Source organism: Garra rufa, chromosome 3 (genome assembly GCF_049309525.1).
Source record: "Garra rufa chromosome 3, GarRuf1.0, whole genome shotgun sequence".
Lineage (NCBI taxonomy): Eukaryota > Metazoa > Chordata > Actinopteri > Cypriniformes > Cyprinidae > Garra > Garra rufa.
Window position 1 is genome coordinate 47397675 of NC_133363.1, and position 27736 is coordinate 47425410.

A 27736-nucleotide genomic window follows, 5' to 3' on the forward strand; every position below is an offset into this window, starting at 1 on the left:
GCGGGGGCTTTCTTTTTACTTGAGTGGCATTTTGATTAAAGCTGAGTTTTGTGGTTTGAGGCATACAAACATAAGGGGGGACATCCAAATCAACAGGACGCGGTCTCTAGAAATGAAAGCAATCACTGATATGGTACTTATCAGGCTGCTTGGTAAACCAAACCAAACCACACCAAAAAGGCAGCATACGGTGTGACTGACATGACCGTTTTATGAAGGGGGTCATTCTCTCTTTCTCTGCCTGTGACCTACGTGCAATAGCGTGTGCTGGCAGAGGATCATGGGAAATCTATTAACCAGATGGGGTTAGGCGCTCAAAGGCAGTTTTAGCTGTGGTCAAAAGCAAAGCCATGTGGAGAGATGATCCAAGTGAAAAATCTCAGGCGCTAGCCACAAATGCATACTCTTCTCTTCTCACCTTTTTCAGAAAGTGGTGTTACATTAAAAGTTGCTACAGCATTGTGGCGTAATTAAAAGTCTCCAGTACAAATTAGGAAAATTTGAATTGGGCTGCAACAGAATGAAGCACAACCATGCAATCAGTTTTAAAGATTATAAATGGTCATTCAGCTTTTGCTCCATGTCTAACTTACTTTCGCACTCTTTGACATCCACGTTGAACTGCTGCAGGGCTCCCATAGATACTTGCCTGACATCAGCCTCCAACAGCAATTGCAGCAGGGAGGTTGAAAGATGTTTACAGGCTGACATACATGCCGTCTGAGCCACCTTCCCCTATGGAGAAAGAAGGAAAGGGAAAGGAGAAAACAAAGATATGTGAGGGTCACATATGGCATATCTTTCAGCATGACTCTCTGCGACAGGTGGTAAAACTATGGACATTTATTTGAATTAAGTTTGCATGTTTCTCCTCTCATTTTAGCCCTGTCAATACTCGTTTCTTTCAATCGATTGGCAGAATCAGCTGCATTTTGGTCTATAATGTAGTCTCCATGAGAACACACACACAGGAAACACTATTCATATTGTATTTACAACCAAACAAGTCCATGCCTCCATGCAATCTCACAAATATAAAAAGTGGAGCTTAGAAGCACTCCGGTGGACATTTAAGCCGGGAGGACCGCAGTGCTGTTTAAACATTAACACACGTTCACCATCACACATGCAGATACACACACAATTCAAGCTCCAAGCCAAAAACCTCAAATATGCCCTTGTCTGCCGTCCAGCGCCTTCCTGACAATCAGGCTAATACTTCAGGGGAGATCCAAAGCTATTAATATGACACTAAACCTGAAAGAAAACAGCAGACTGGAGGGCCAAGAGTCTATGTGGGATTTTATCTGATGGGGTCAAAAAATAAAAACAAAACACCATTATACAAGAGGACTTCCTGCACATTGGAAACACTTGGGCAATAAATCTAGTGAAATGAGGAAGGAATACAGAGTAAATCCATAAGAGAGAGAGGGAGAGGTCTTTTCATCCCTTTTTTGTCCAAGTGAGATGGGTAGAGAATGGAAGGAAAAACAGAAATCAAGACAATGCCCTCTTTGCTTCGAAGTCATTTTATCCTTTCCTCCTCTTCCTGGAAATTACACTGCAGTCATTCCTTAATTGGAAACAACTAGCATTAACTAACTAACCAATGCTCAGGTTAAATACAATCAAATAAAACAGAAATAAGCTAATAAAATAAAAATTAAAACGAAATCTAATAATAAATATAGAAATATTTCAATATAAGATAAAAATTCAAAGTAACACAAAATAAAATAAGAGCTTAAAAAGTATAAGTCACACTTTGCTATATATAAAGATAATGCAATTAAAGGAGAAGTTCACTTCCAGAATGAACATTTCCTGATAATTTACTCACCCCCATGTCATTCAAGGTAATTTTTTTCTTCAGTTGCATTTTTTGAGAAAACATTCCAGGAATTCTCTCCATTTAATGGATTTCAATGGTGGCCAACAGGTTGAAAGTCCAAACTGCAGTTTCGATGCAGCTTTAAAGGGATCTACACAATCTCAGCCGAAGAACAAGAGTCTTATCTAGCGAAACGATCTGTCATTTTCTTAAAATAATTTTTTTTTTTTTTTTTTTTTTAATTAAAAATGATATACTTTTAAATGCTCGCCTTGCACTAGTGAGCATTTAATCAGGTTGGAAAAGTCACACCTGGTTCTTCATCTGTGTACTTCTGTTCAGAAAAGGTAGGGTAGGGCAAAAAACGGTACTTCTGCCTCCATGTGTGTGATTACGTAACGCATGAGGAATAGCTAGTGCAAGACGAGCATTTTCGTTTTACTAGATAAGACCATTGCTCCTCGACTGGAATCGTAAAGCGTCACCACTTCAATTGGTCATATGGCTATAAACTACACTTAGCCAAATGCTTCTTTGTACAAAGTACACGCACACACCTGACCGAAAAAAGACCTGAATGGTTCAAGTCAGGTGGGGTCGAAAGGAAAAGCTCTCCCTATCTCTCTCACTCCAAAAAGAGGAGGATGGAGGAGTATGATTGTGTCCTGTATAGGGTCAGTTCCCATGTGTAGGTGCTCCAATCCATCTCCAGCAGCTTCTGAAATACCTATGACCACTTTAGTGCTAACAGTTTAGTGTGTTTGACGTGACTGGTGCAGAATGTGACCTAACAAGTACTGCAGAACGGTCAGCACAGCTACACATTTGCACACACATTGCAGTAGTATTCAGCCAGCCACTAATCAGGCTGAAGTACTAACTAGGCGATTACAGATGATTAGAGTGCATGCTATGCACTGCAGTGATTAAAAAATAAACACGCTTGTTTTCCGGCCTACCGTCTGTGTATGTGTAATAGCCGTAATAAATCACAGAGGCCAAAGTAGTAAGGGGTTTGTTGTTTCTGGTCCTCATGGTGGAATGAAGACACACACGGGTACCTGTCTCCTACTAGGGACATACTAATCACTCATGAGTCATTTGGTCTGATTGGAATGAGGCGTTTGTAAACTCAATGTGGTAAGCTTCGATTTTTTTGTAACAAATAGTTATAACTGAGGATTGAACGGTCTTGGAGGGTGAATAGACGCTCTTATTTGCTTATAATGATCTGTAATTTATGAGTGTGCATTCATATTTTCTGATGATCAATTATTAAAGAACTCGTTCTGGTACTCTCGTGAACGTGCTGCAAAGACTGACACGGAAGAGAAGAAATAATTGAATAAAGCTGCTATTATTGTTCTCCTTGCCCACAAAGTATTATCATAGCTTCATAAATTAAAGTTAAACAACTGACGTCACATGGACCATTTTGTCAACTTTCTTAGTACCTTTCTGGGTGTTGAATGCAAAAGCCTATGCAGGGTCAGAAAGCTCTTGGATTTCATCAAAAATATCTTCATTTGTGTTCCCGAAAATGAACTTACGGGTTTGGAACGACATGAGGGTGAGTCATTAATTACAGAATTTTTATTTTTGGATGAACTAAACCTTTAAGTTGGCTGGCTTTAAAGAGCTAAAATAAATGACTAAAGCCATTCAAAAAGGAGATGTGCTCTTCAAGTGTATCACATTGCGTATCATAACGTGAAGTTGTTTGATATGGGCTCAAAAGATAGGAAAGTAGCTAGATAGCATTTTGAGTATCACAAACGAATCAAGCAGTGATTAATCTCAGATGCATCCATTTATTGGCTTCAACCAGCCATGTACAAATCTGAACAGATTAGCTACTGTCAACACTTAAACACAGGAGCCTTCGTTCAAAGATCTGTGTGTTTTAGGGTCTGATTTAAACAGTTCTGCTTCGAATGGCACACCCCTCTCACAGTAGCACATTTGTTTTACAGTTCAGGGCAGGGGGATGTTAACAATTAGCTCAGGGGCTCAAAGGAGGGAGCGAAATTCAAAAAAAAGGAAGAAAGTAGAAAAGGTTGAAATGAGTGAACAGTTAGAGGCCCGCTTGCACTCCTCCTCTCCAATCCCTTTAATTAAACAAAGGCTCATCAAAGCCCTCATTAAAAACTACTCAACAGCAATTGGCTGTCAAAATAAATAGAACACACGGTACAGTGAGACAGAAAGAGAAACAATAATAAAGCAAGAAAGAGAGATAAAGAGGAGGAGGAATACTAGAACAAGGGGTTCTGGACAGTGGGCCAACGATAGATTTCATAATAATAATATGTTTGAAACGTCACAACAGTTCTGCAAACAACCCCAACACACCACATGCGACCCCTGAGAAATCTCAGCAGAGAGCGCTGAGGCTCTCTCAATGCGCTCATATTTCAAACGCTCCCGCTTATTTATGCAACACACACCGATCGCTGTTTGTAAAAACAACGAATGTACACTCACGACATCCTAACGAGAAGCAGAGACTATCGCTCGAGGAGAACCGATGCCTGTCTGGGCCGATTACGCTCTGGTGGGAGGAAGGGTGATAATATGTGTTGAACTTCCCGACACCATGCTATACCGTTCCAGCATTTCACAAACACATAGGGAAAACAGAGACGGCAGCCAATGAGTTTGGAGCTCAAATCAGGTTTGAAGTAAATAATGACAAATAGTGTTGCTCTTACAAGGTGCTTGATGATATTGATATGGAAGGCCTTTCTGTTACCTCTGGGTTTCCACAGCTACAGTACAGTAGGCCAAGAAGCAAATCCGATACCCAACACACATTTTGACACCTTGCTTTGGAAATGAATATAAGAGCCATTTTAAAAGCTTTAACAAAAGCCAGGTGAAATTCCCAACCGGAAAAATAGATGATACTGTGTGTAATCAAAACAACCACAGCAGTTGTGGCTCCCTCTATTTGAAAGACTTACTAAAAATCACTTATTCACACTACTTTTTAAGCAGTTTTTGAGATTAAAAAAATCATTTGATATGAATGTTTTATTCAGTATGAAGATCTAAGATTTTGTTTACTCAATGAAACAGAAAGGCTGCTTTATCCAGAAATGTTTTTTTGCAATGTTTTAAATTAAATTAAATTCAGAATCAAACTTGGACAGAAAAATACCTAATGAAAGCAATTCACAGCAACAAAGCAATCATATTCTACCAAAAGTTTAGGGTGAGTGAGATTTTTTTTAATGCTTTTGGTGGATTTATATGATCAAAAATACATTAAAAACACCAATATTATGAAGCATTATTACAGACTGTATTTTATTATATGCTAAATTGTAATTTATTCCTGTGATGGCAAAGCTGAATTACTTCAGACTTTAGTGTGACACGATCCTTCAGAAATCATTCTATTGGGCTGATTTGCTGCTTAAGAAAAATTTCTTATAATTATCAATGTTATAAACAGTTGTGCTGCGTAGTCGTGATGAACAGAGTTTCTTTAATTTTGGTCACTTTAATGTGTTTAACTTGCCCGATAAAAGTATTCATTTCTTTAAAAATTAAATCTTACTGACCCCAAACATTTGAATAGAATGCAAGTTGTTGACATTAAGGCCGGGACACACCAAGCCGACTTAGTAGCGATGAAAGCCGACGATGTTGTCATCTTGCATCTGGACCAAAAAGCTGCACTTGAACACACTGTACAGAATACAACCAGCTGCAAAACTAACACATGTCTGGTGTCTATATGAGCAGCTATCTATAAAATATATGTCATAAGTGTCCATTTTTTGAAATTGAGATTTATAGATCATATGACAGCTGAATAAATAAGCTTTCCATTGATGTATCTGACAATATTTAGCCGAGACACAACTACTTGAAAATCAGGAATCTGAGGGTGCAAAAAAAAAAAAAAATCAAAATACTAAGAAGTATCGCCTTTAAAGATGTCCAAATTAATTTAACAATGCATATTAATTATCAAAAATTAATTAAAATTTTGATGTATTTACAGTAGGAAATTTACAAAATATCTTCATGGAACGCGATCTTTACTTAATATCCTAAAGAATTTTGGAATAAAAGAAAAATCGATAATTTTGACCCATACAGTGTATTTTTGGCTATTGCTACAAATATACCCGTGCTACAGTACTTAAGGTCCAGGGTCACATATTCATCATTCAAATAGAGAAACCGAAACAATGATATATGAGATATACAAAACATAAAGCAGTGCTTGCTTACTATTTTCAATCATTATATAATTTTAAGCGGCTTATTTTGATATGAAAATATTCACATATCGGAATGCTTGAGTAAGATCACATAACATTAGAACAGTTTTCTGTTTGTGCCGCATTCATATACTTACTCGTTTTCATCACTTTCGCTTTAATTCTCATGCACTGACTTGTTCGCTAAATTGAACATCCAATCAGAGTTCTCACTCTCGCCGATGGCCCCAACGCCAATTCAACATGTTGAATCGGGCAAACTGGTTGCTGTGTCCCAGCCTATAGATGTTGATGATTTAAGGCAACACTAGAAACGACAACCACTGGTGATGCAATGAAGCTGAGCAGAGTTCAACTTCATACAAATGTACAATGTGACGTAAACGCCAACTACGAATGGGAGAGCAGACAGCGGAGCTCATGTGATCCACCTCATACATTTAATAAGTAAACTCAAAATTTTGAAACAAAACCACTTCCAAATTAAATACAGTACAAAACACATAGCCAGTGATGCTAGCAGACAAAGTGGACATCTATTTTGTGGCTGCATAAGACACTGCAAGATAAAGCTCCCCACATGAGCCGCCACATTTTCAGAGCATCTTGCCAGCATCAGCTCAATTCTGACAAGTTAATGCAACAAAAACACACTTGCACACAAAAGGTTTTATGGATCAGACAGCAAAAACACTCACAAAATGTCTGCCGAAGCATGTCAGTCTAAAAACAGACCACCATGTATAAACAGCGTGTTATGGCACAAAAAAGGCTCCGCAACTCTAAGTGCCCTGCCAATCATTCAGTTCCATCAAGAAAAATACAGTTTTTCCAATAAACTTCAGGAAAGGAGTTGACATCATGAGATTTTTTTTTGCTTTTTGTAAAACCACAGCGTACAGTCAGTTCTCTGTTCTTAAGCGTACACGAGTGGGCCTTGTGTATTTAATACAGGCCTTAGCATACTTTTCACAGTAAATCACCATCATGTGATGCTTTAAAGGAGAAGTCCGGTGTGATATTGACCTAAAGTGTAATGAATCATGATACCGAGTGTGAACGTACCTTGCATATCTCATCTCGTCTTGTCCGAGCAGGAAGGAACTTATCAGGTTTTCAACTTATCAGGTTGTAGTTTCCTTCCTGCTCGTCACTCGACTTATCGTGACTAAATTAAAGATGGCGGCGACCGCTAAACTTCTTGCAGGTACTGTCTGTATAAATCTTCTCGTAAATAAACTACCGGTGCTTTTTCTGAGTTCTCAATGTCTCGTTTTAAATGTCAGGGCCCTTGGAAGTCTACCAATGAAGTGTGGAGCTACTTTGTGCCTCGTAAATGGCATAAAACAGTGATTTATTTACATGGCTACTTTGATGCCCTATTGACTCTCATTGACAACCTGTTGTGAGCATCGGCTAACTGACCCCAGATTTCGGACTGCAGTGGACAAGACGAGATGAGATATGCAAGGTACGTTCACACTCGGTATCATGATTCAACACACTTTAGGTCAATATCACACCGGAGTTCTCCTTTAAGTTGTCACTACACAATTGTACGCAAACATCTACTGTCACATTTTAAGAGACTTGTTTACTTCACATATGTGACCCTGGACCCCAAAACCAGTCTTAAGTAGCAATAACCAAAAATACATTGTATGGGTCAAAATGATTGATTTTTCTTTTATGCCAAAAATCATTAGGATATTAAGTAAAGATCATGTTCCATGAAGATATTTTGTAAACCTCCAACTGTAAATATAACAAAACTTAATTTTTTATTAGTAATATGCATTGCTAAGAATCTCATTTGGACAACACTGAAGGCGATTTTCTCAATATTTTGATTTTTTCGCATCCTCAGATTCCAGATTTTCAAATAGTTGTATCTCTCAATGGACACATCAATGGAAAGCTTATTTATCAGCTTTCAGATGATGTATAAATCTCAGTTTTAAAAAATTACTGGTTTTGTGGTCCAGGGTCACATATAAGCAAAGTAATGTTATCGGTGCAGGGCACACACAAATTAATGCTGTTAGCTGAATTTTATGGTAAAGATCTACAAATAAATTCCAGGAACCTAACGCAGCGCTACTATCACCTCATGTGTTCCATAACAAGCATTAAAAATCTATGAGTGGGTCAGATGAACACCAGGCAGCATGCGGAAATACTGTGACGAGAAATGGCCTGAAGGTTATGCCTGAAGTTAGACCACACTGCAACCATACTCACCGGTAACGTAGCGTGCTCTATAGCATTGCCCTACAGAAGATAGACAGAGACAAAATTCAGGTCAAAGTTCGAGTTTATGACTCCCCCAGGGTTCAAATGAAGTCGATCAACCGCACTGTCCCGTATCAACTTGGCTGAACTGTTTACGATCGATACTGAAAGTCCCTCTGAGTGTCAAAGATGGTTTGTGGTCAGGTGGGAGAGGCCGAGCAAGCGAGCGTGACTGATGGGACTGTGGCTTTGGAGTCATTACCAGAGTTTTTGGCTGTGAACTTGATTGCAGGGCCGCTTTCACACAGAAAAACGGTCAGTTCTTGACCTTTCCTGAAAAACCATAAGGAGTGTGAACTGGGGCTGACTGAAACAGGATGGACTATGTTCACATGCAGAGCTGGAATGTGCAAACACAATAATATAAGCGGCATATCTGGAAGAGTACAAGATCGTTTGACCGTACATGTGTGTATGTCGACGGAGAAAGTGAGACATTCAGCCTGACCGTAACCCGACCTGGGGTCATACAAACATTGCCCCCTGTTGGTGAAATCCAGCCAACAATGTGAGGGCTGTTTTGCAGCGAGCTGAAAGGGTCGTACTTCTCTGTTACTGAAAGTTTAGAAAAAGGGCAGTCAGGAATTTAAGAGATTACAGGAGTGCAGGAAGCAGCATTACTGCCACCAGCCCTGGATCAGAGACAATCCCAGCTAGTCATGCAGACACGGGAAGGTGTTTGGTTGAGGCCCGTAGGAAGGAAAACGCTTAAATTCCTTGATTATCAGAAATCCCTCATGACAGGGGTCAGGGCCGGGCTGTGCCAGTGTTAGACTTCCTTAGCCAAAGCTGAAACCTAAGGTCACGCCACACAATCTCTTTAACTCCATGTCAGCTGAGCCACACTGGGCTTGCAAGCTCAGAACACTGCAATCCTCTTACTCGCTACGACCATACTTAGCTTTCTGTCAAAGTTCAAGTGTACTGTTGAGTACAATCTCCTTTAAAGCGATGGTGTCAAATAGGGGAGACCAGAGGCTCAGGCAGAGCATGTTGGGTACAAGAATGGATTATGGTCCAGGCCAATAGAGCCAGTGCACCAAGACCTTGAGGAGACACATACAGTAGCATTACAAAGGTTTTAATTTAATAATTTTAAATTAGTATAAAATTGATTATTACCTGTATTATTATTCTTAATCATTATTTACATTAATAATTAATAATCATCATTTATCAATATACACTTTTGATCAAAAGTTTGGGATCAGTAAGATTCTTTTTAAAATAAATTAATATTTTAAAATATTTTATTCAGCGGAGATGCATAAAATCGATCAAAAACGACAGTAAAAATTTATTTAAAATGTGCATACGATTTCTTTATTTCTTTTAGAAAAATTGTAAAAAAAATTAAGCAACTACTGATAATAATAAAAAATGCTTTTTGAGCATCAAATAAGAATATTGGAATGATTTCTGACGGATTATGTGACACCATAGACTGCAGTAATGACTGCTGCAAATTCATATAAATTACATTTTAAAATATATTAAAATAGAAAACAGTCATTTTAAACTGAACTGTATTTTTTTTTATAAACAGCTGTGAGCATAAGAGACTTTTTACCAATCCCAGACTTCTAAACAGTATAGTGTGTATAAGAATGATGCAAAAAGAGTAAAAGAGAAGCAGAGTGTGTGCCACCCTAGATGGTTTTTGGCACTATGAGACATCTTACTTTAGACCTTTAAAGGGGTCATCAGATGCAAAATTCACTTTTACATGTTGTTTGAACATAGATGTGTGTTGGCAGTTTGTGTACACATCCAGCCTATAATGATAAAAATCCACCCAGTGTTTTTTTTTATCCCTACAAATAATAACCCCTTTCTCAAATAAAGCCATTCTCAGATTCTTGGCTGTGTGACGTCCCACGATTGTTGATTGACACTGCCATCTTACCTTAGACTCACCCTGAGTGAGCTGTAAACTTGTCCGCCATTGTTTCGAAGCCAGTTATAATTTTGCTGTTATAATGAACATAGCAGTCATCATTTACTCCTGACATCTGAGGTGCTGAAGACGCAGAGGATCACTTTTGTTTTTTAAAGGAACACTCCACTTTTTTTGGAAATAGGCTCATTCTCCAACTCCCCCCGAGTTAATAAGTTGATTTTTACCGTTTTGAAATCCATTCAGCCGTTCTCCTGTTCTGGCGAAATCACTTTTAGCATAGCTTAGCATAGATCATTGAATCCTATTAGACCAATAGCATCACGTTCAAAAATGACCAACGAGTTTTGATATTTGTCCTATTTAAAACTTGACTCTTCTGTAGTTATATCGTGTACTAAGACCGGTGGAAATGCAAAGCTTCAATTTTCTAGGCTTTTAAGATTAGGAACTACACTTCCCATTCCATTTCAAGGAAGTTTGCTGCCGTAATAAGGCTGAAGCAGGAGCAGTAATACCACGCAGCACATGTGCAAATGCTAAACTAGCTGGGAACTCATTTCTGATAATACTCCGCCTGCTTCGGCCATATTACAGCAGCAAACTTCCTTGACTATTACGCCGGAATGGAAGTGTAGTTCCTAATCTTATCAGCCTAGAAACTCGCAGCTTTGCATTTCCACCAGTCTTAGTACACGATATAACTACAGAAGAGTCAAGTTTTAAATACAACAAATATGGAAACTCGTTGGTCATTTTTGAATGCGATGCTATTGGTCTAATAGGATTCAATGATCTATGCTAAGCTATGCTAAAAGTGATATCGCCAGAACAGAAGAATGAATGGATTTCAAAATGGTAAAACTCAACTTATTAACTCGGGGGGAGTTGGAGAATGAGCCTATTTCCAAAAAAAGTGGAGTGTTCCTTTAAGGGAATCCCACAATCTACCTAAATGCGTCTATGTTCGCGTGAATCATTTGTGATCCAGCGTCACCTACAGAAGATATGAGTATAAGGGTTTTTTTTATGAATCTTTGCAAATTGCCTTTCCTAATAATGTGGTAGTTAGGAAGTTCTGCAGCTAAAGTTTACAGTCTCAGAAAGAACCGCTTGTGACCCCATGGCAGAGAGGGGTGGGGTGAGCAGAGCTTATTAGCTTAATAATGTGAACACAGCTATTTTTGACTAGATAAAAAAGGTGTTGTTTTACACTACCACTGAGAACTTTTAACCAAAATATGTTATAGACTTTTCATTAAGACCCTAAAGAATCATAACAACTTGTGGAAAATGAACATCCGATGACCCCTTTAACAATTCCATGTTTAATGACCAAGAAGTTGTATTTGCTAAAATTCTCAATTGCTGACTGTAAAGCCACTTTTAAAAGGTTCATTAATATCTTTCCGAGGTAAGTGCGAGTTTGGGATTGTGTCTCTGGGACCTCACAGGACCATAACTTTTCCTTGGCTTGGTACAAATAATTTAATCATCTTAAGTAATCATAAAACCAGTGTGCAAAAAATGGTTTATACACAAAAAGAAAATGTGAATATAGATTAAATACTTACAGGCAGGTGAGTGAACACTGCAAAGGTGCTACAGAGGAAAGCGATGAGGTCACTCAGGTAGTCACTGGCCTGTCCACCTCCCTGTGCTGCCGTCCAGTCATAATCAGCCAGCTGCAGAAACTGGTCAATCTTTTGATTCAGGTTGGTGTAGATCTCCTCTTCAGCAGCATGCCTTGCATCCTACACAGACAGAAGAGAAGAAAGAGAATCCTAACCAGGCAAAATGTATATTTTAATAATACTAAATAATAATTCACACAATCCATGCATGTAAGGAGAGTATGCTATGACTGCAAGTTCCTACCTTGAAAGTGGAGGTTCCATAGAGTTTGGTGGCATTGATAGTGTCAGGAGGCACGTTGGTTATGTTGGAGATGAACTCTTCTAGGTATTGACAGGACTGCTCCAGGTGAGTGGTGTTGATGATGATCTGAACCAACTTTGGGAATCAAATGATTTTAAATTATGACTAATCCATTTTTTGTCTAAATCGTTTTACTAACAAAGCACAATTAGTCATGTGCATTTGCAATAGCATAGATTTGTAGGTTTGCGACATGGACGACTAAAGTACTGGCTGCTGAAAATTCAGCTTTGCCATCACAGGAATAAATGACATTTTACAATATATTGAAAAAGACAACAATTATTTTAAATTGTAATATTATTTCAAAATATTACTGTTTGTTTTTGTTAAAATAAATGCTGCCTTGGTGAGCATAAGAAAGTTTCCTTTAAATAAAAAAAAAATTACCAACCACAAACTTTTAAGTTGTTAAACTTCATTTATATCGTTATGTTGCACAAACAGCATCTTTACTGGTAGCTGTAGTCATCTAATAGAGCTTGTTATTTTTAATAATAATGCAGCATTTTTTCAAATGAACATAGCAAAACTGCATAGGTAGTACAGTCATCACAGAGAAAAGCAGTGCTTTGGGGAAAAGATTTTGGAGGTATGAGTAATAACAACCAGCAAAAGCCCCAAGTGGGAGTAATTCCAAAGGGGAAAGGGCATAGAGAGGAAGTCAAGGGTACGTTTAAAGGGACAGAGAGAATCTGTCTGTGGGAAACAGACCTGGAGCGGCTCTACGTTCAGTTAGCTGTTCTGTGGTGCAGAGTTTGAGGTCCACAGGCAGGGCAAGGCTGTCAGCAGCAAGGCGCTGAGGCACATTGGTGCTAATTGAGCCCAGACCTTTAACTTGGACCCAGTTTTCCCTCCCTCCCTCTTTCTCTCCAGTCATTGTGCACCGTGCAGGGAGGGAAGCCCGATGCAGAGCCCAGGTCACACTTCCGCACCTCTGCCAGATCCGGGGCAAGACAGGGGGAGGAAGGAGCTTGATATCTGATCTGGTGTGTGTGTGTAAAGGTGGTAGTAAGACTAGACTTTGCTGTGCAAACTACCTGAAACCAAAAATAAAGCTTTTGCTTTTTCAAAATACAACGCTGAATGTCTTTCTTTCTTCCTCTTGCTATTCTTTCATCATTTTCTCATCAGCGGCACCCATCTGAACTGAACACATTTGGATTTGAGGGGTTATAAACAGGCCAGACTGCAAGCAGAATCAGCAGATCGGAGAAGAAACGAACCACATTTGAGCGAGAAACACAGGCAGAATAAAGTAGGGATGGAGTGAGAGCAGGGTGAGAAAAATTACACATTCCACCACCAGCCAGTGGCAGGTAATTTTGCCACATCTGCCTGCCGCTGTTGGGATGGTCCGTTTTAGATTAAACGCTGTTGTTTAGATGCACCAATGCACTTTTGTTGAAGTAACAACTTTTAAAGAGTCTGATCATTATTTATCAAGATCAAAGGTCTTATTTGAGCAAGTCTTATTTGTGAGTGCTTCAAAAAAATTACTTAAAAGGAAGTTAAATTTAGTTGATTTTGCATGTAGCCAATATTCAATAAGAGAATAATGTGCTAGAAGTTGCAAACTGCAAAAAAAATCAAATAAGTAATTTAATGCTTTAATATAACATGTATTGAGTGTTGTTTTATATATTTAAATTAAAAAATAGCTGTTAATAAAATAAAAACGTAAGAATAAACGTGAGAAAAATGTGAGAAAAGAAAGGCTATTAGAGTTTTAAAGTGGTCTATCTACAAGATATGTGGAAAGTGAAATAATCCTGTTAATTAAGACCACTGCAGAAAAACAGAATTCAGAGAGCCCAGATAGAGACTCTCTGCTGAGATTGGACTGAAGCAACATCAATAAAGAGCAACATGGATGTGGGTATATAAACACAGAAACAGATGGAAGAAATAAAAATATATCCTCACCTCTGCCAGTCCTACATTTTTCTTCTTTATGGCATACTGTATGCAGTGGCTAAGGGTTCGTGTGAGCAGGAGGTTTGTAGACTTGCGGATCATGTCATCAATTTCTGTGGAGCTGAACATGAAAATTCATCTCATTAGGAATTTCATTAGGAACATAAATATATATGTTTATTTCTATAAAGCAAATCATAACCACATATTCAGAATTAGGGGGCTGTGTCCTGCCCCACACACAATAGGATAAGTATTTACTTACTTAAAAAAAAAAGAATTGGTATTAGCCGACTCAAAAAGTGCTCAATATCTAAGTGGCTTAGAGCCTATAAATCATAAATACACTACTGTTAAAAAGATTGAAATACCTTTAGTTTGCAAGAATGCATTAAACTGATTCAAAGTAACAGTAAAGACATGTTTGTTACAAAAGTAGCAAGAGTGAAAAATATACTGCTACAATTTTTTTTTTTTTTTTCAAATGAACACTTTTTGTGTGCAAAGAAAACTAAAGTAATGACTTTATTCAATAATTTCTTCTCTTCCATGTTCACGGCAGTAAAGAAACTGTTGAATAAAGTAGTTATTTTTGGGGGGTTTTGCGCACAAACAAGATTATCGTAGCTTCATAAAATTAAGGTTAAACCACTGATGTCACACTGACTATTTCAAGTCCTTACTACTTTTCCAGGCCTTGAATGTTTCAGATTACTGTCTTTGACCTTTGGGTCAGGTTCATCAAAAATATCTTAATTTGTGTTCCAAAGATTTCGTTTGGAAAGACATGAGAGTGAGTAATTAATGACAGAATTTTCATTTTTGGGTGAACCATTCCTTTAAGCAGCACAACAGTTTTCAACTTTAATAATTAAAAGAAGAAATGTTACTTGAACACCAAATTAGCATATCAGAATGACTTCTGAAGGATCATATAATGCTGCTAAACTTCACATATTACTTAAACTATAATATGTGACCCTGGACCACAAAACCAGTCATAAGGGCCAATTTTCTTTAATTGATTTATAGATAAATCTGAAAGCTGAATAAAGAAGCTTTTTATTAATATATGGTTTATTAGTATAGGACAATATTTGGTCGAGATACAACTATTTGAAAATCAATCTGAGGGTGTAAATAAATCTAAATATTGAGAAAATCACATTTAAAGTTGAATGTGAAAATATTACTAATTCAAAATTATGTGTAGATATATTTATGGTAGGAAATTTACAAAATGTCTTCATGAAACATGATCTTTACTTAATATCCTATTGATTTTTGGTATAAAAGAAAAAACGATAATTTTGACCCATACGATGTATTTTTGCCTACTGCAACAAATATACCCATGCTACTTAAGACTGGTTTTGTGGTCCAGGGTCACATATATATATATACATATCATTTTGCACTACTGGTCTCGCAGAACACTTCTAGCAATGCTTGGAGCAAATGATTTTCTCTTAGTCCCAACATATGGACAGCAGAAACCCGAGCGAGATGTTTTTGTGGTCCAGATTTACATAAGCATCGCTCTGACTCACTGAGTGTTCTATGTGCTCTAATCTCTGCCTTAATATTCCACCTCCTCTGAGAGAAGTGTAACCAAAAAGATGCAGTGAATAAGATGGAGAGGCCTACACACATGAACACTTCAAGACACAGACTATGGGCGGGATTTAAAACCACTCATCAGGGCCCAATAACACCCTCTGGGTTTCAGTAACGCATGTTCCAAAAACCAGAGAACAACCACACACAGATATACGGTTTAAATCAACATGAGGGAAAAGGGGGGAAATCACTTTTCTTTTCTCTTCTCTTCTGTTTTATTGAAGAGCGATGGGGGTGGGGAGGAGGAGTAAAGGGGGCTAGTGCTCGTTAGTACGCCTGCAGCTGCATCTTCCTTTGCTTCCCCAGATTGGTTCACAAATAATTAAAAAGAGAGTCAAAAGAAAGAAAGGGACAATATGTCTCAAACGTGTCCGTCAATGTGAGCCAAGGCCCAGGGTGCAATAGTTTTCCCCCTCGATCTGGGCAACAAACGCATTCCTCGCAAATTACTAAATCGTCTCTCATTGTGTTGAGAAAAGCAGAAGAGGAATTTGAAAAACGTTCCTCTCCTCAGCAGGGGGAAAAAACTCTGAGCTCCCTCCGCTGACTTGGCAGGAGGAGAGCCGAACGGAGCAGAGAGATGGAGGACATTAAGAGAGTAAAGGAGGTGTTCGATCTCAAGTTGATGAGTTGCAGCTTATAAACTAAAATATAGATTACAATATTAGCATTTACCGTCCCGCTGCAAACTCTAGGTGCAGTGTAACAGGGTAACAGTTTACGGATGTTGATGACCATAACACAGCTCTGATTTTGTGCATTACAATATGGAAATGTTCCCAGTATAGAACCTCAACTAGGCCGTAAAAGAAAGGCTTGGATTTAAATTAAGGACTTAAATCGTGGCATTGGTCTATTTGTGACAATCTGGAAACTGACAGTGTCTGGATGAATCCAAAGGCCTCTGGCTATTCCTCGTCTTAAGAGGGGGCTGTGAAACAGAAAGAGAAATTGTAGTCTGATTAAACACAGACGTTTTACTGGCATTTACATTTGATTTATTCATCCATTCAACTCTCCCACTATTTCAGTGAAAATTAGGGTGGGGGTTTGGTCTGATAAACAATGATTTGAGAGAAACCGATGAGCATGGAACCAACGCAGACTGAAAATGTCCAAATAACTTCATTGGAAAAAGAGAAGCTAAACAGAAGAAGCAAGCGAGACAGATACGGCAAGCACAGAATGTATGTTCATTAGCTATTCAACCATCACAAAGAGTAACGTTACAGCTTGCTTCAATTCAAAGGTAACTTCAGGTTAATATAGTAAATGCGTATTTGTAAAGCAGCTCTTGTGAGGGAGGTCTAAAGCTCGCTGGACATGCATTCCTACCGTCTGGTCTCCAGACACCTGCACCTGGACCTGAGCCCCTTCCCTCCCCCTCTAACCGCATCTCATCTCAATATTAGCGGAGGGAGACCACAAAGACTAATTGCCTCCGGTGGACTAGTCTGGGTAGTATGCAGAGCTGTTCCTTTCCTCCTTTGGTGTGTCAGTCATAGGTTTCCGTTTCCAATAGCAGCAGGTTTTTTCTTCTCTACACCCTTCCATACATACCCAGAATCCCCAAGACCTCTGGTTGAACGCCATCTGGCTGCCTCTTGCCCTCTTACTCAATCACACTTGTGCTAATAGGGATTCATTTTTACCAATATGTCAAATACGAAAAGATCCAGCGAGTCGTGCCATTATTTGACAGTATTTTTAAATTAGATGGGTGTATGGGGGATTTTGGCTTGACCTGGAGCCCTCGGACCCCACACGCCGCAACACGGACTCCTGTGAGCACAGCCAAAAGAGGTCAAATGTTTATTGTTGAATTTTAACTGACATTTGAGCATGGGGATCGGCCACGTTCTGAAAACCGCATAAAGACATGACTGGTAAATGTGAGGAGGCAGTGAGTAGCCAAAGTCTTGGTAGGGGTCCCAATAAAAGTGAGACAACTTCCTCTGCCAACATACATACAGTATTATATATATGGAATGGACACCTTCTGCAACATAAGACAAATGTAAAACACTAAATTTTGTGTGCTTCTTTTTGAGCACTAGTTCAAAAGCCATTGTTTGGATTTAACCACTACTAGTGATGGGAATATCGGATCATTTTACTGACTAAGATCTTTGAATCTTGTTCATCAAGTCATTTCAGCAGAATATAATTAAAATGTATGTTAATAGACAAATTTCACGAAACACCTACTTATGCAACGTTTCGAATAAGGCTGTTAATGCAATAAAACTATAATGCAACCAAGGCCAAATTACAAGAAACAGAAATGAATAATTAATTGTTTTAGATTATGCAGTCTGTTAGTTTCCCTTACCTCCCGATCTGTATAGTTTGTTCTTTTGTCACAAATGATTAGTTCATCTGTCGAGTCTCTGGGTTACTATAATGCTATAGTCCCAGAAACAGAATTGGTTAGTTCGTCTCTCAAGTCTTCGGGTTCGAGTCATTTGTTCTTTTGTCCTTTGCCTGCTGCCCAGCTCAGTATCTTACAACAAATACAAACATTACACACTGTTAACTGTATGCTGTTATTATATGTAACTATCTTTGCTTTATCAGAGTAATCTTTCCTCATCATACAGATAAAGTTTAAAGCCCCTTTATTACCACATTCAATGTTAACTATTATGATAGAAATTCACAAATGTAGAAATTGCAAAAAAACAAAAGAGGTACAATTTGAGACCAGAAACGCATCTCATAACTGTAAATGTGTTTGAAGGGAAGGTTGGGAATTATTAACTTATTAATAAGACTTATTAACTTTCTATATCTGATACTGCTGTCGTGTCACGTGACAAAAGAACGAACGACTCAGACCTGAAGACTCGAGAAGTGAACTAATCATTTTTCCTTCCGGCACAGACTGCATAGTGTGGCTGTCACGGGATAAACGAATGACTCAAACCCAAACTCGAAGACTCAAGAGGTAAACCAATTATTTCTGTTTCCTGTAAAGAACCAATAGGATGTTGCTCATGTACGGTCAACACGAAATAAACTAATCCCTCGCTGATAAGACTTGAACAACACATGACTAACCACTATGTATTGGATAATGTTTAGTGGTGACCATGCAAAAAAAATTGGACTGGAAAACACCACAATTGACCCTGCACTAGGAGTTTGACTGACATGCAATCTGACCAATCATAACACCAACTCTGCTATTTTGTCTGATAAACAAACCAGACAGTAGAGTAGATTAACATTGGTGTACTTGAACTTAAAAAAACTGCGTGTTGACGTATTTGCGAGGTTGAAACAAGATACCTAATGATGTTTACTCATGTTTGTTATGTGCTATAACTAGTAAAGCAGAACTGAGACACTGCTACAGCAATCTGTCATGACACATTAAAGAGCCACAAAAGATAGGACTAAAACTGAACAGCTTTTTTTTTTTTTTCAAAAGACTATGACTAAGACTAAAATCAAAACTTGCTGTCAAAATTACCACAGTTCTAGTTCTTTCCATCTAATCTAAGGGTGTCTCATTTATGATCAAGGACTGGATTGGACAAAATTGCTAATGTAAAAGCCTGTAAATTAAATAAATTACACAAAATAAGTCATTAGGGAGATTTCACCAAACAATTAACACTGACAAGAAAAAGAGAATACCAGTGCTCTTGGCTAAATAATTTTGAACATATTTAACAGAAATTGGACATAAAAATGTAAATATACAGTGTACTTTAGGCCCAATTTTAATTAGGGATCTGCTTCTCAGTTACACTTCAAATCAGTATTATTAACATAGGTTTATTACATTTAATAGTTTGGGGACATGGAAACAATTCAAATTTTACTCCTAATATTTTACTAACACATGTTCATTTTACATAAACTTAGATTTAGATTACATTCAAACATTTTGCAGATGTGTGTAAGATGTGTGCCAATGTGTGATGTCACACAAAATTAAAGGTTCAAGTTAAAATGCTCCACTGCTTTCAAATGCAAGCTTTAACGACACAACAAATTAGGCTGTCCTAGAAGGAAAAAATACTAAAAATGGAATATTACAAAAAAAGAGAATAATTAATAGTTTTTAGCATATATTTTTCCAGGCCAAATACTTTGACACCTCTGATATAAAGCAAGCAGTTACCCTCAACGTCCAGAGCAGCTACGCTCTCTACAAGATCTGGACAGTTTAGAAGAATTTAGCACGCACAGACTCTGTCAGACAGGAAGAAGGTATTATTGCACATATAAAGTCATTCTTGCAGTGATTGAAGAATGCATCTCCAAAAACAATACTTTTACAGCAGAGGTAGTCTTTGTACAAGGCAATCATTGCTTGAAATTAAGCCAATGAGCAAGGGAAATCTTTTCTACTGTTATCGTGGGCATCATCTATGTGACCACTCTACAGGCGACACTGTTAAGAGTGTCTGGCTGGCTAGACAGTGTCTCAGACACTAATCGCTAATGATGATGATAATGGAGTAGTAATTTGGTAGGACGCAGGTTTCTACGCGTTCTCGGTCCTGAATCATGTTCCCCTCATTTCCTCAGTAAACCTCTAAACTGCAACACACACCCACAAATGACACAAACATACACACAAGGATTAGGATACCCAACCGGGACATCCGCTTCTAAGGTAACCAGACCTGACGGGGCGCTCAAAGAAAGAGCCAGAGACAGAGAACATCAAACGATCACAATCGTGAGTACTCGTCTCAATCAGAAGGAGGCAGACGGAAATGCCAACGATAGTTCTACAGACAGTGACCTTTAGCCTCGACCCCTTGACCCACTGTTCCATTTAGGAGATTAGGTGAATGGGTGAGATATCAGATCACAATACAACGTGACTAGGGTTAAGGGGTGTTTGGGAGATTAATGGTCAGAGATTTTAATACAAAAAGTTAAAGGTTGGGTCCTAAACAGTGGTGAACCAGAATTTGAATCCTGCTTGTTGTAAGGTACTTAGTTTAACTTAATTTAAAACCCTTTAAATTACTGTATTTAAAGGGTTAGTTCACCCAAAAAAATGAAAATTAGCCCATCATTTACTCGTCTTCCAGGCATCCTAGGTGTATATGACTTAATTCTCTCAGACGAATCCAATCGAAGTTATATTAAGTTATAAATTATCCTGGCATTCCAGGCTTTAGAATGGCATGGCAGGTGTTTCTCTTCACCAGTCCAAATCAAGTCCTATAAAGTGCATCCATCCATAATAAAAAGTGCCCCAGACAGCTCCGGAGGGTGAATAAAGGCCTCCTGTAGTAAATCGATGCCTTTTTGAAAGAAAAATATCCATGTTTAAAATGTAATAATCACTTTAATCTTGCTTGTGGTCACTGTTGTACATGGAAGCAGCTCCGAGTGAATGACGTAAAACGTCGGCAACCGACAAACATTGGTTTGTTCGAGACTCACCGCCGCATGCGCAACGGCGACATCCTACATCATCTGCCTGGAAAGGCTTCCGTGTATGACCAGTTGGCGCAAGTTAGATTAAAGTGATTATTACGTTTTAAATATGGATATTTTTCTTACAAAAATGCATTGATTCACTAGAGGAGGCCTTTATTCACCCACCGAGGTCGTGTGAGACACTTTTTATTATGGATGGATGCACTTTATTGGACTTGTTTTGGACTGATGAAGAGAAACACCCGCCCATGCAATTCTAAAGCAGCAAAATGTCATGACAATTTTTAATATAACTCAGACTGGATTTGTCTAGAAGATGTCATATACACCTAGGATGCCTGGAAGGTGAGTAAATTTTCTGCTTTACATTTTTGGGTGAACTAATCCCATAAGGTGCACTCTGGAAAAACGTATTGAATAACTATGTATGTCCAAATTAAACGTCTAATTAGTGGCACAAAGACTACAGCTATATTTATATTAGTGTAGACACCAAGAGGATAATGTTACATTTATTCTTTGTGCATGCCACATTAATGTTTTGTAAATATACTCTACAGTTCAAACATTTGGGATCATTACATTTTTTTATGTTCTCTCCAACTAATTTTAAAATGTAATTTATTTCTTTGATGAAAAATCTGACATTTTTAGCAGTCTTCAGTGTTTCTTTCATGAACAAAAGTTCAACATAATAACATTTATTTGCAATACAAGTCTTTTGTAACAAATGCCTTTACTGTCACATTTGATCAATTACAAAAAAAGCTCCTAAAAACCACACACTTGGCGAATAAAGCTAATTCTGATTCTGGAGCTTGTCCTTGCTACACAAAAAAGAAAAAAGAAAAGAAAAATAAATTGTAGTGTAATTCCAGCACATATTTTGATGTCAGATAGACTTCAATTGTTATTGTCATAATTGTGGACTCTGCTACTCTTCGACTTTTAAAAATTTAATGGTTAAAGGTATTGTTCTTAGGCTGTACAGGCCTTAACTGAGTAACTAGATAGTGATGAAACCAAGTCTGCTCCCTAAATACAGTCTGAATTCAAATTTAAAATCCGACTGTGATAAGTCACTTAAAGGGATGGTTTACCCAAAAATGAAAATTCGGTCATTAATTACTCACCTTCAGGTCGTTCCAAAACGGTAAGACCTTTGTTCATCTTCAGAACACAAATTCAGATATTTTTGATGAAATCTGAGAGCTTTCTGACCCTGCATAGACAGCAGCAGAGCTGACATGTTCGAGGCCCAGAAAGATAGAAATTGTTGAATATAGCCATTATTTTTGTTTGCACAGAAATTATTCTTAAAGCTTCATAAAATTAAGGTTGAAACACTGATGTCACATAGACTATTTTAACAATCTCCTTACTACATTTCTAGGCCTGGAACAAGGCAAATGCATTGCTGCCTATGCAGGGTCAGAAAGCTCTCGGATTTCATCAGTTATTTTTCCAAAGATGAACAAAGGTCTTACAGGTTTGGAACAACATGAGGGTGAGTAATTAATGACAGAAATGTCATTTTGAACTATTCCTTTAAAGGTTAATGTGCAGAGCATCCTAAGTATGAGCAATAATAATACTGCACTTGCCTTGTTAAATTAAGTTCACTCTTTGACTTTATATAACAGGTTGCTAAACAGGTCTTTAGTCATTTATTGGGAAATCTAAGAGTGCCGTTTTCATAACTGTTTGTTTTCTACACTTGAGAAATGGACATCTCTTCTGAGAAATATCATAAAGGGAGATCATACCGAAACGCCATTTCACAGAGCCGTTTATTCTGTCCAACAGTCTGCAGACTGGGAATTCAGGGTAGGCCACACTAAACAGATCGGCGCATCTGGCAACCTCATCAGTAATTCTAAGAACTCATAAACTGACCAGAGATCAGTCAACACTGGAAGAAATTCCTTGAAATAACACCCACTAGCACCAAGCATGCAATTAATTAGGAAAACACACAGAAACTGTTTGGTGCCGATGGAACTTCCTCTCTGAAGTTCAACGGCTACTCTAGGGGATAGGCAAAGACAATAGGGCAGGTTTAGTGATTTCATAACTGAAGAATGAAAGGTAAAAAAAAGAAAAGAATGCAGTTTAAAAATAAGTATGTAAACTGGCATACAGGCAGCATGATTTGCTAATGAGAACATTTGGAAGGGAAGATTATATATGCAGGTGTGAAACAGTTTAAAGTGTTTGCACGCTCTTACCTAAGGTGCAAGTCCTCCGAATATTTCAAGCAGGCGTAGATGAATTCTTTGAGTTGTGAGTACACTTTAGGCACAAATTCAGAAAATGGCAGCTTCTTCGGAAAAGGCATCTGTATAAGAGTAAATACATAAATTACAGTACAGCGCAGAGAAGGCGAAGGGTTTACAGAAATGTGAATTTTATATCTTTGTTAAAGGGCATTAATTATTCAGTAAATGTTTTGTGAGCTGTAAAGTTGTCTAAATCATTATTTTGGGTGTAGGACGACTTTTCTATTTGGACAGTTCTAGGCTGTATTTAAACAGCTGCCTTGCCATTGTAAGTGTTTTATATGTAATCAATATTTTTGTTCAAAATGAAAAATATTGACCATCTGCAACAAATGCTGTTGAAAGAGCACACCGGGAGATTTCCTTTATAAAGGCAGCCTAATTGCATGAAAGAGAACAGCTGCAAGTAACACCAAGAAAGGTAGCATCCTTTGATTACTATAACAGTATCGGGCAGTAGCTCTTGTTGACGTCAATGGGAGAATTCAAATGTATGGCTTAGTTCAAGTGTTTCAGGGGATGCGCATGTTAGTAATCAACTTCTTGGACAGCAGGAGGATTTTTGTGTCTTTGTGGAGACTGGAGGGTGTGTAACTGTGAGAAAATCTGCAGGATAAAAGCTTTCTTATGTGCTTAATGTTCACCTTGTCGAGCTCTGGATCCTGGAAGGGGAATTGGCCTGCTATTCGCTGGTACTCTTCAGGGGACGCCACGGGAATTGGACTGTAGTTGTCCTGATCCAAGATTTGCCTAAATCAACAGAATAAGTGTTAGGGGAAAAAGACCTGACTTCATAGATGAACTGATCATAAACCTAAGGGCAAGAGCAGGATATTAAAGAAGACTAAATAATCTAAAAACCATTTACTGGACTCATGAGCAGTGTGTCTGTGTTTGTGTAACTCAGCCATAGCAAACACACATAACACATCTCTCCTTGAACGCCTGTTCCCACAGTAATGACATTCCGAGCCGTTCGAAGACTCCAAAGCATCATTCTTTTATGGAGTGAGTCAAGTGTTTCTGACAGGCAACGCAAAACGACTCCAGCAAGGTTACAACAACCTTTCCATGTCATCTGCTCTTAAGATTCAGCCGAACAAATCGTAACCATCTCCCTCCAAGGAGCTTTAACATATTTTTTTCAACACAAAACTGACATTTTTTGGATTAAATGCTTTTTAAAGGGATCCCAACACACAAAAAAGAAGAAAATATTTGTCCTTCGAGCAATATGATTTAGTCACATGGGGGTAATTCGATCAGTGATTTTAGATGGTTTGGCCTGACAAAGTTTCCCTGTCCTTCAACTGTCCAGCAATCCACAACCTCTACAAATATAAATCTTTGTGCACTACGGGTATCAGATTCAGGCAATTTCCTTAAATGGTAGTATACAGCATTAAAAAAGGATATTTCATTCAAAAATGGATGTGTGGTTACCAAGTATTGAATTGAAGAACAGAACAAATGACGTACAGTAAACACAATCTGATTAAAGTTGAACGTGTCTTACATTTGGACATAACCTCATTAGTGTAATTCCTTCAGTATGGATTTCTCAAGGGTCATAAGGTGATAACCAAATCATCATTATCCATACACAAATGAGAAACTGAGATATAGAGATGAAGAAAACAAGGGGGAGAGAAAGAGAAGGCAGAAAGCACCTGAAGGATTGGTTCCACTTTTTCAGCAAGATCTCCCCATACTGATCCCTCATCTCCAGCAACATATCAAACAACTGGTTTACTGGAAAACCATAGCCCTGCGGTGAGAGAGAGTGGAAAAGAGAAGGGGTCAATAATGTCCATCTCAGTTAAAAACAGGAAGCAAATGAATACAACTGTCAGCAGAAAACAGGAAGAAAAGGTATTCATACATTTACACTTGATATCATGATTAATTATATGGAAAACAAACAACATACTCTTTTTGCAATGTCTATTTGATGCTTTACTTGTCTGTCACAATATTGATTTTTCCTCAGAAAACATTGCTGCATGTGATTATTTATAACTATGTCAAGTTACACCAAGTTCTTAAATTTTATCATGAAGCAGTACCCCACTCACCTGCAGTGTGTCTGCAAACAGCACTATAAGATTCTTCAGATCTAAAATCAGGTCTGGATCAGTGCAATAAGACTATGGAGACACAAGAGAGAGAGAGAATGATAGATTACAGCAAAATCAGAGAAAGGACAGCACAGGGATTTAGATTACCTGGTATAAATGCAACATTAAGTGTACTAAGCTTTCCAGATGATTATCTGACAACAGAGCTGTTCAGTTTGTAGTCCTAAAACCCAGAAGAGGATTAGAGTTGTCTCCGAAATTTAAGAATATTGTTTTCAGAACAGCATTTTCACTTTATTAGAAGAAAAAAAAAAAGTCTGCAGTTTGCTAACTACATAAGGATAAAACTTTTACTTACTCTGACAACCGTTGCAGTCCTTTTGCAGGAACTTGCAACAACGGTTACATCTGTGTGTAATTTGCACTATTTATCAAAAATGTGGAGCCAATTTTTTTTTTCTTATTGAAATAGTTACTACTTTTTCAGCAAGGATGCTTTAAAATGGATCAAAAGTGAACCATAAATGCTTTTACATTGTTACAAAATTTCAAATTTTTGAACTTTCTACTAGTCAAAGAATCATGAAAAGCGTTTTTCTAAAGGATCATGGAACATAATGGCTTCTGAAAATTCAGCTTTGCCATCACAGGAATAAATGACATTTTAAAATATTGAAACTGAAAACAGCTCTTTTAAATTGTAATAATATTTCACAAAACTACAGTTTTTTTCTGTGTTTCGAATAAATAAATGCAGCCTTAAAGGGATAGTTCACCCAAAAATGTCAATTCTGTCATTAATTACTCAACCTCATGTCATTCCAAACTCGCAAGACCTTCGTTCATCTTCGTAAAACAAATTAGGATATTTTTGATGAAATCTCAGAGCTTTCTGACCCTGGATAGACAGCAACGCAACTACCACGTTCAAGGCCAAGAAAGGTAGTAAGGACATCGTTAAAATAGTCCACGAGACATCAGTGTTTCAACCGTAATGTTATGAAGACATTATTTCTGTTTTCTTTGCATACTAAAAGAATTCTCTTAGCTTTATAAAATTGCAGTTGAACCACTGATGTCACATTAATTTGATCTATGTCCTTACTACCTTTCTGGACCTTGAACATGGTAGTTGCATTGCTGTCTATGCAGGGTCAGAAAGCTCTTAGATTACATCAAAAATAGCTTAATTTGTGTGTTCTGAATGGTAGTGCTATAGTAGTGTAAATACAACAAAATATAACAGTGTGAAAGTATCTTCAAGTAATGGTAACCACACCTTATTGTACTAGAAAACCACTATCCTAAAAACCCATCAGAAACTCCAGAGGAAAGCCATTAGCCTTCCGGGCTAGCTATCAAAATAATCTCGGGTTGAACAGCTCTACTGCTCATCTTGCTCAGTGTGCGTTAGGTGTGTAGTGTGCAGACATACTGAATGTGTACGCAAGGCTGCAATGGTCTTTGAAAGGGCCAACTCCCACAGTTCTTCCACGTAAGCCCTGTTTACCAGGCCCTGTGTGGTGTGCAAGATGTGGTCCTCCACTACGAAAAAACTGCAGGACATATAGAGGCAAACACAGGAACAAACAATTCATGAATGTTGGAAAGAGTATAAAAGAGAAACAATGAGTACAATATAACATCATAGGAAAACATTTCATTAAACCACACCAATAATATCCCAAATGGGCACAATGAGGCCTTCCAGCACAAAAGTCATTGAACATCCCAGCAACATTCCCAAAAAATCCTAGACATTCTACGGCGCAAGTGCTCTAAGTCTTATTTGTGCCGCTTAGGATGTTTGTAAAAGCCTCCATTCCAGACACCAGCCCTTCCGATATTCCCATTCAGACACTCGGAATAACACCAATCTGCCACTCCACATCCCCACAACCATAAATTCTAAAGTTAAGAGTGTTTTTTGAGAGCACTGGGATGGAGAATTAGGAAGGGCCAGAGGAAGGGAAGCGTTTGGCTAAAGGGAGGGTCTGAACGCCAAGCCAAAACAGACTTCGGCTGTTTTAATTCTCTACTACATTAAAAATGAACATTTTAAGCATGTATAATTGATTTTCAGTTAATTTGGCCATTCAAAACAAAATGTGCACTGCACTTACCCGACAATTTGATTGAAGTAGCGCCTGTACCCCTCTAACGTTTCATGCTAGAGACCACAGAAAAGAGAAAGAAGAGTTTATGAACATCCGTCAATTGAGCAGTATACTATT

General features: G+C 38.1%; 1 protein-coding gene across 1 annotated transcript in view; it reads right to left on the reverse strand.

The window, feature by feature from the left end:
* Positions 1-27736, reverse strand: part of exoc6b (exocyst complex component 6B) — a 114680-nt gene that overhangs the window by 33687 nt on the left and 53257 nt on the right. The window contains exons 10-19 of the mRNA XM_073836269.1: positions 27626-27672; positions 26938-27058; positions 25500-25571; positions 25095-25192; positions 24069-24174; positions 23374-23483; positions 14123-14234; positions 12137-12271; positions 11833-12012; positions 594-735 (exon numbers count right to left, since the gene is read on the reverse strand). Of these exons, the coding sequence (XP_073692370.1) occupies positions 594-735; positions 11833-12012; positions 12137-12271; positions 14123-14234; positions 23374-23483; positions 24069-24174; positions 25095-25192; positions 25500-25571; positions 26938-27058; positions 27626-27672 (1123 nt within the window). The remainder of the gene's footprint in view (positions 1-593; positions 736-11832; positions 12013-12136; positions 12272-14122; positions 14235-23373; positions 23484-24068; positions 24175-25094; positions 25193-25499; positions 25572-26937; positions 27059-27625; positions 27673-27736) is intronic.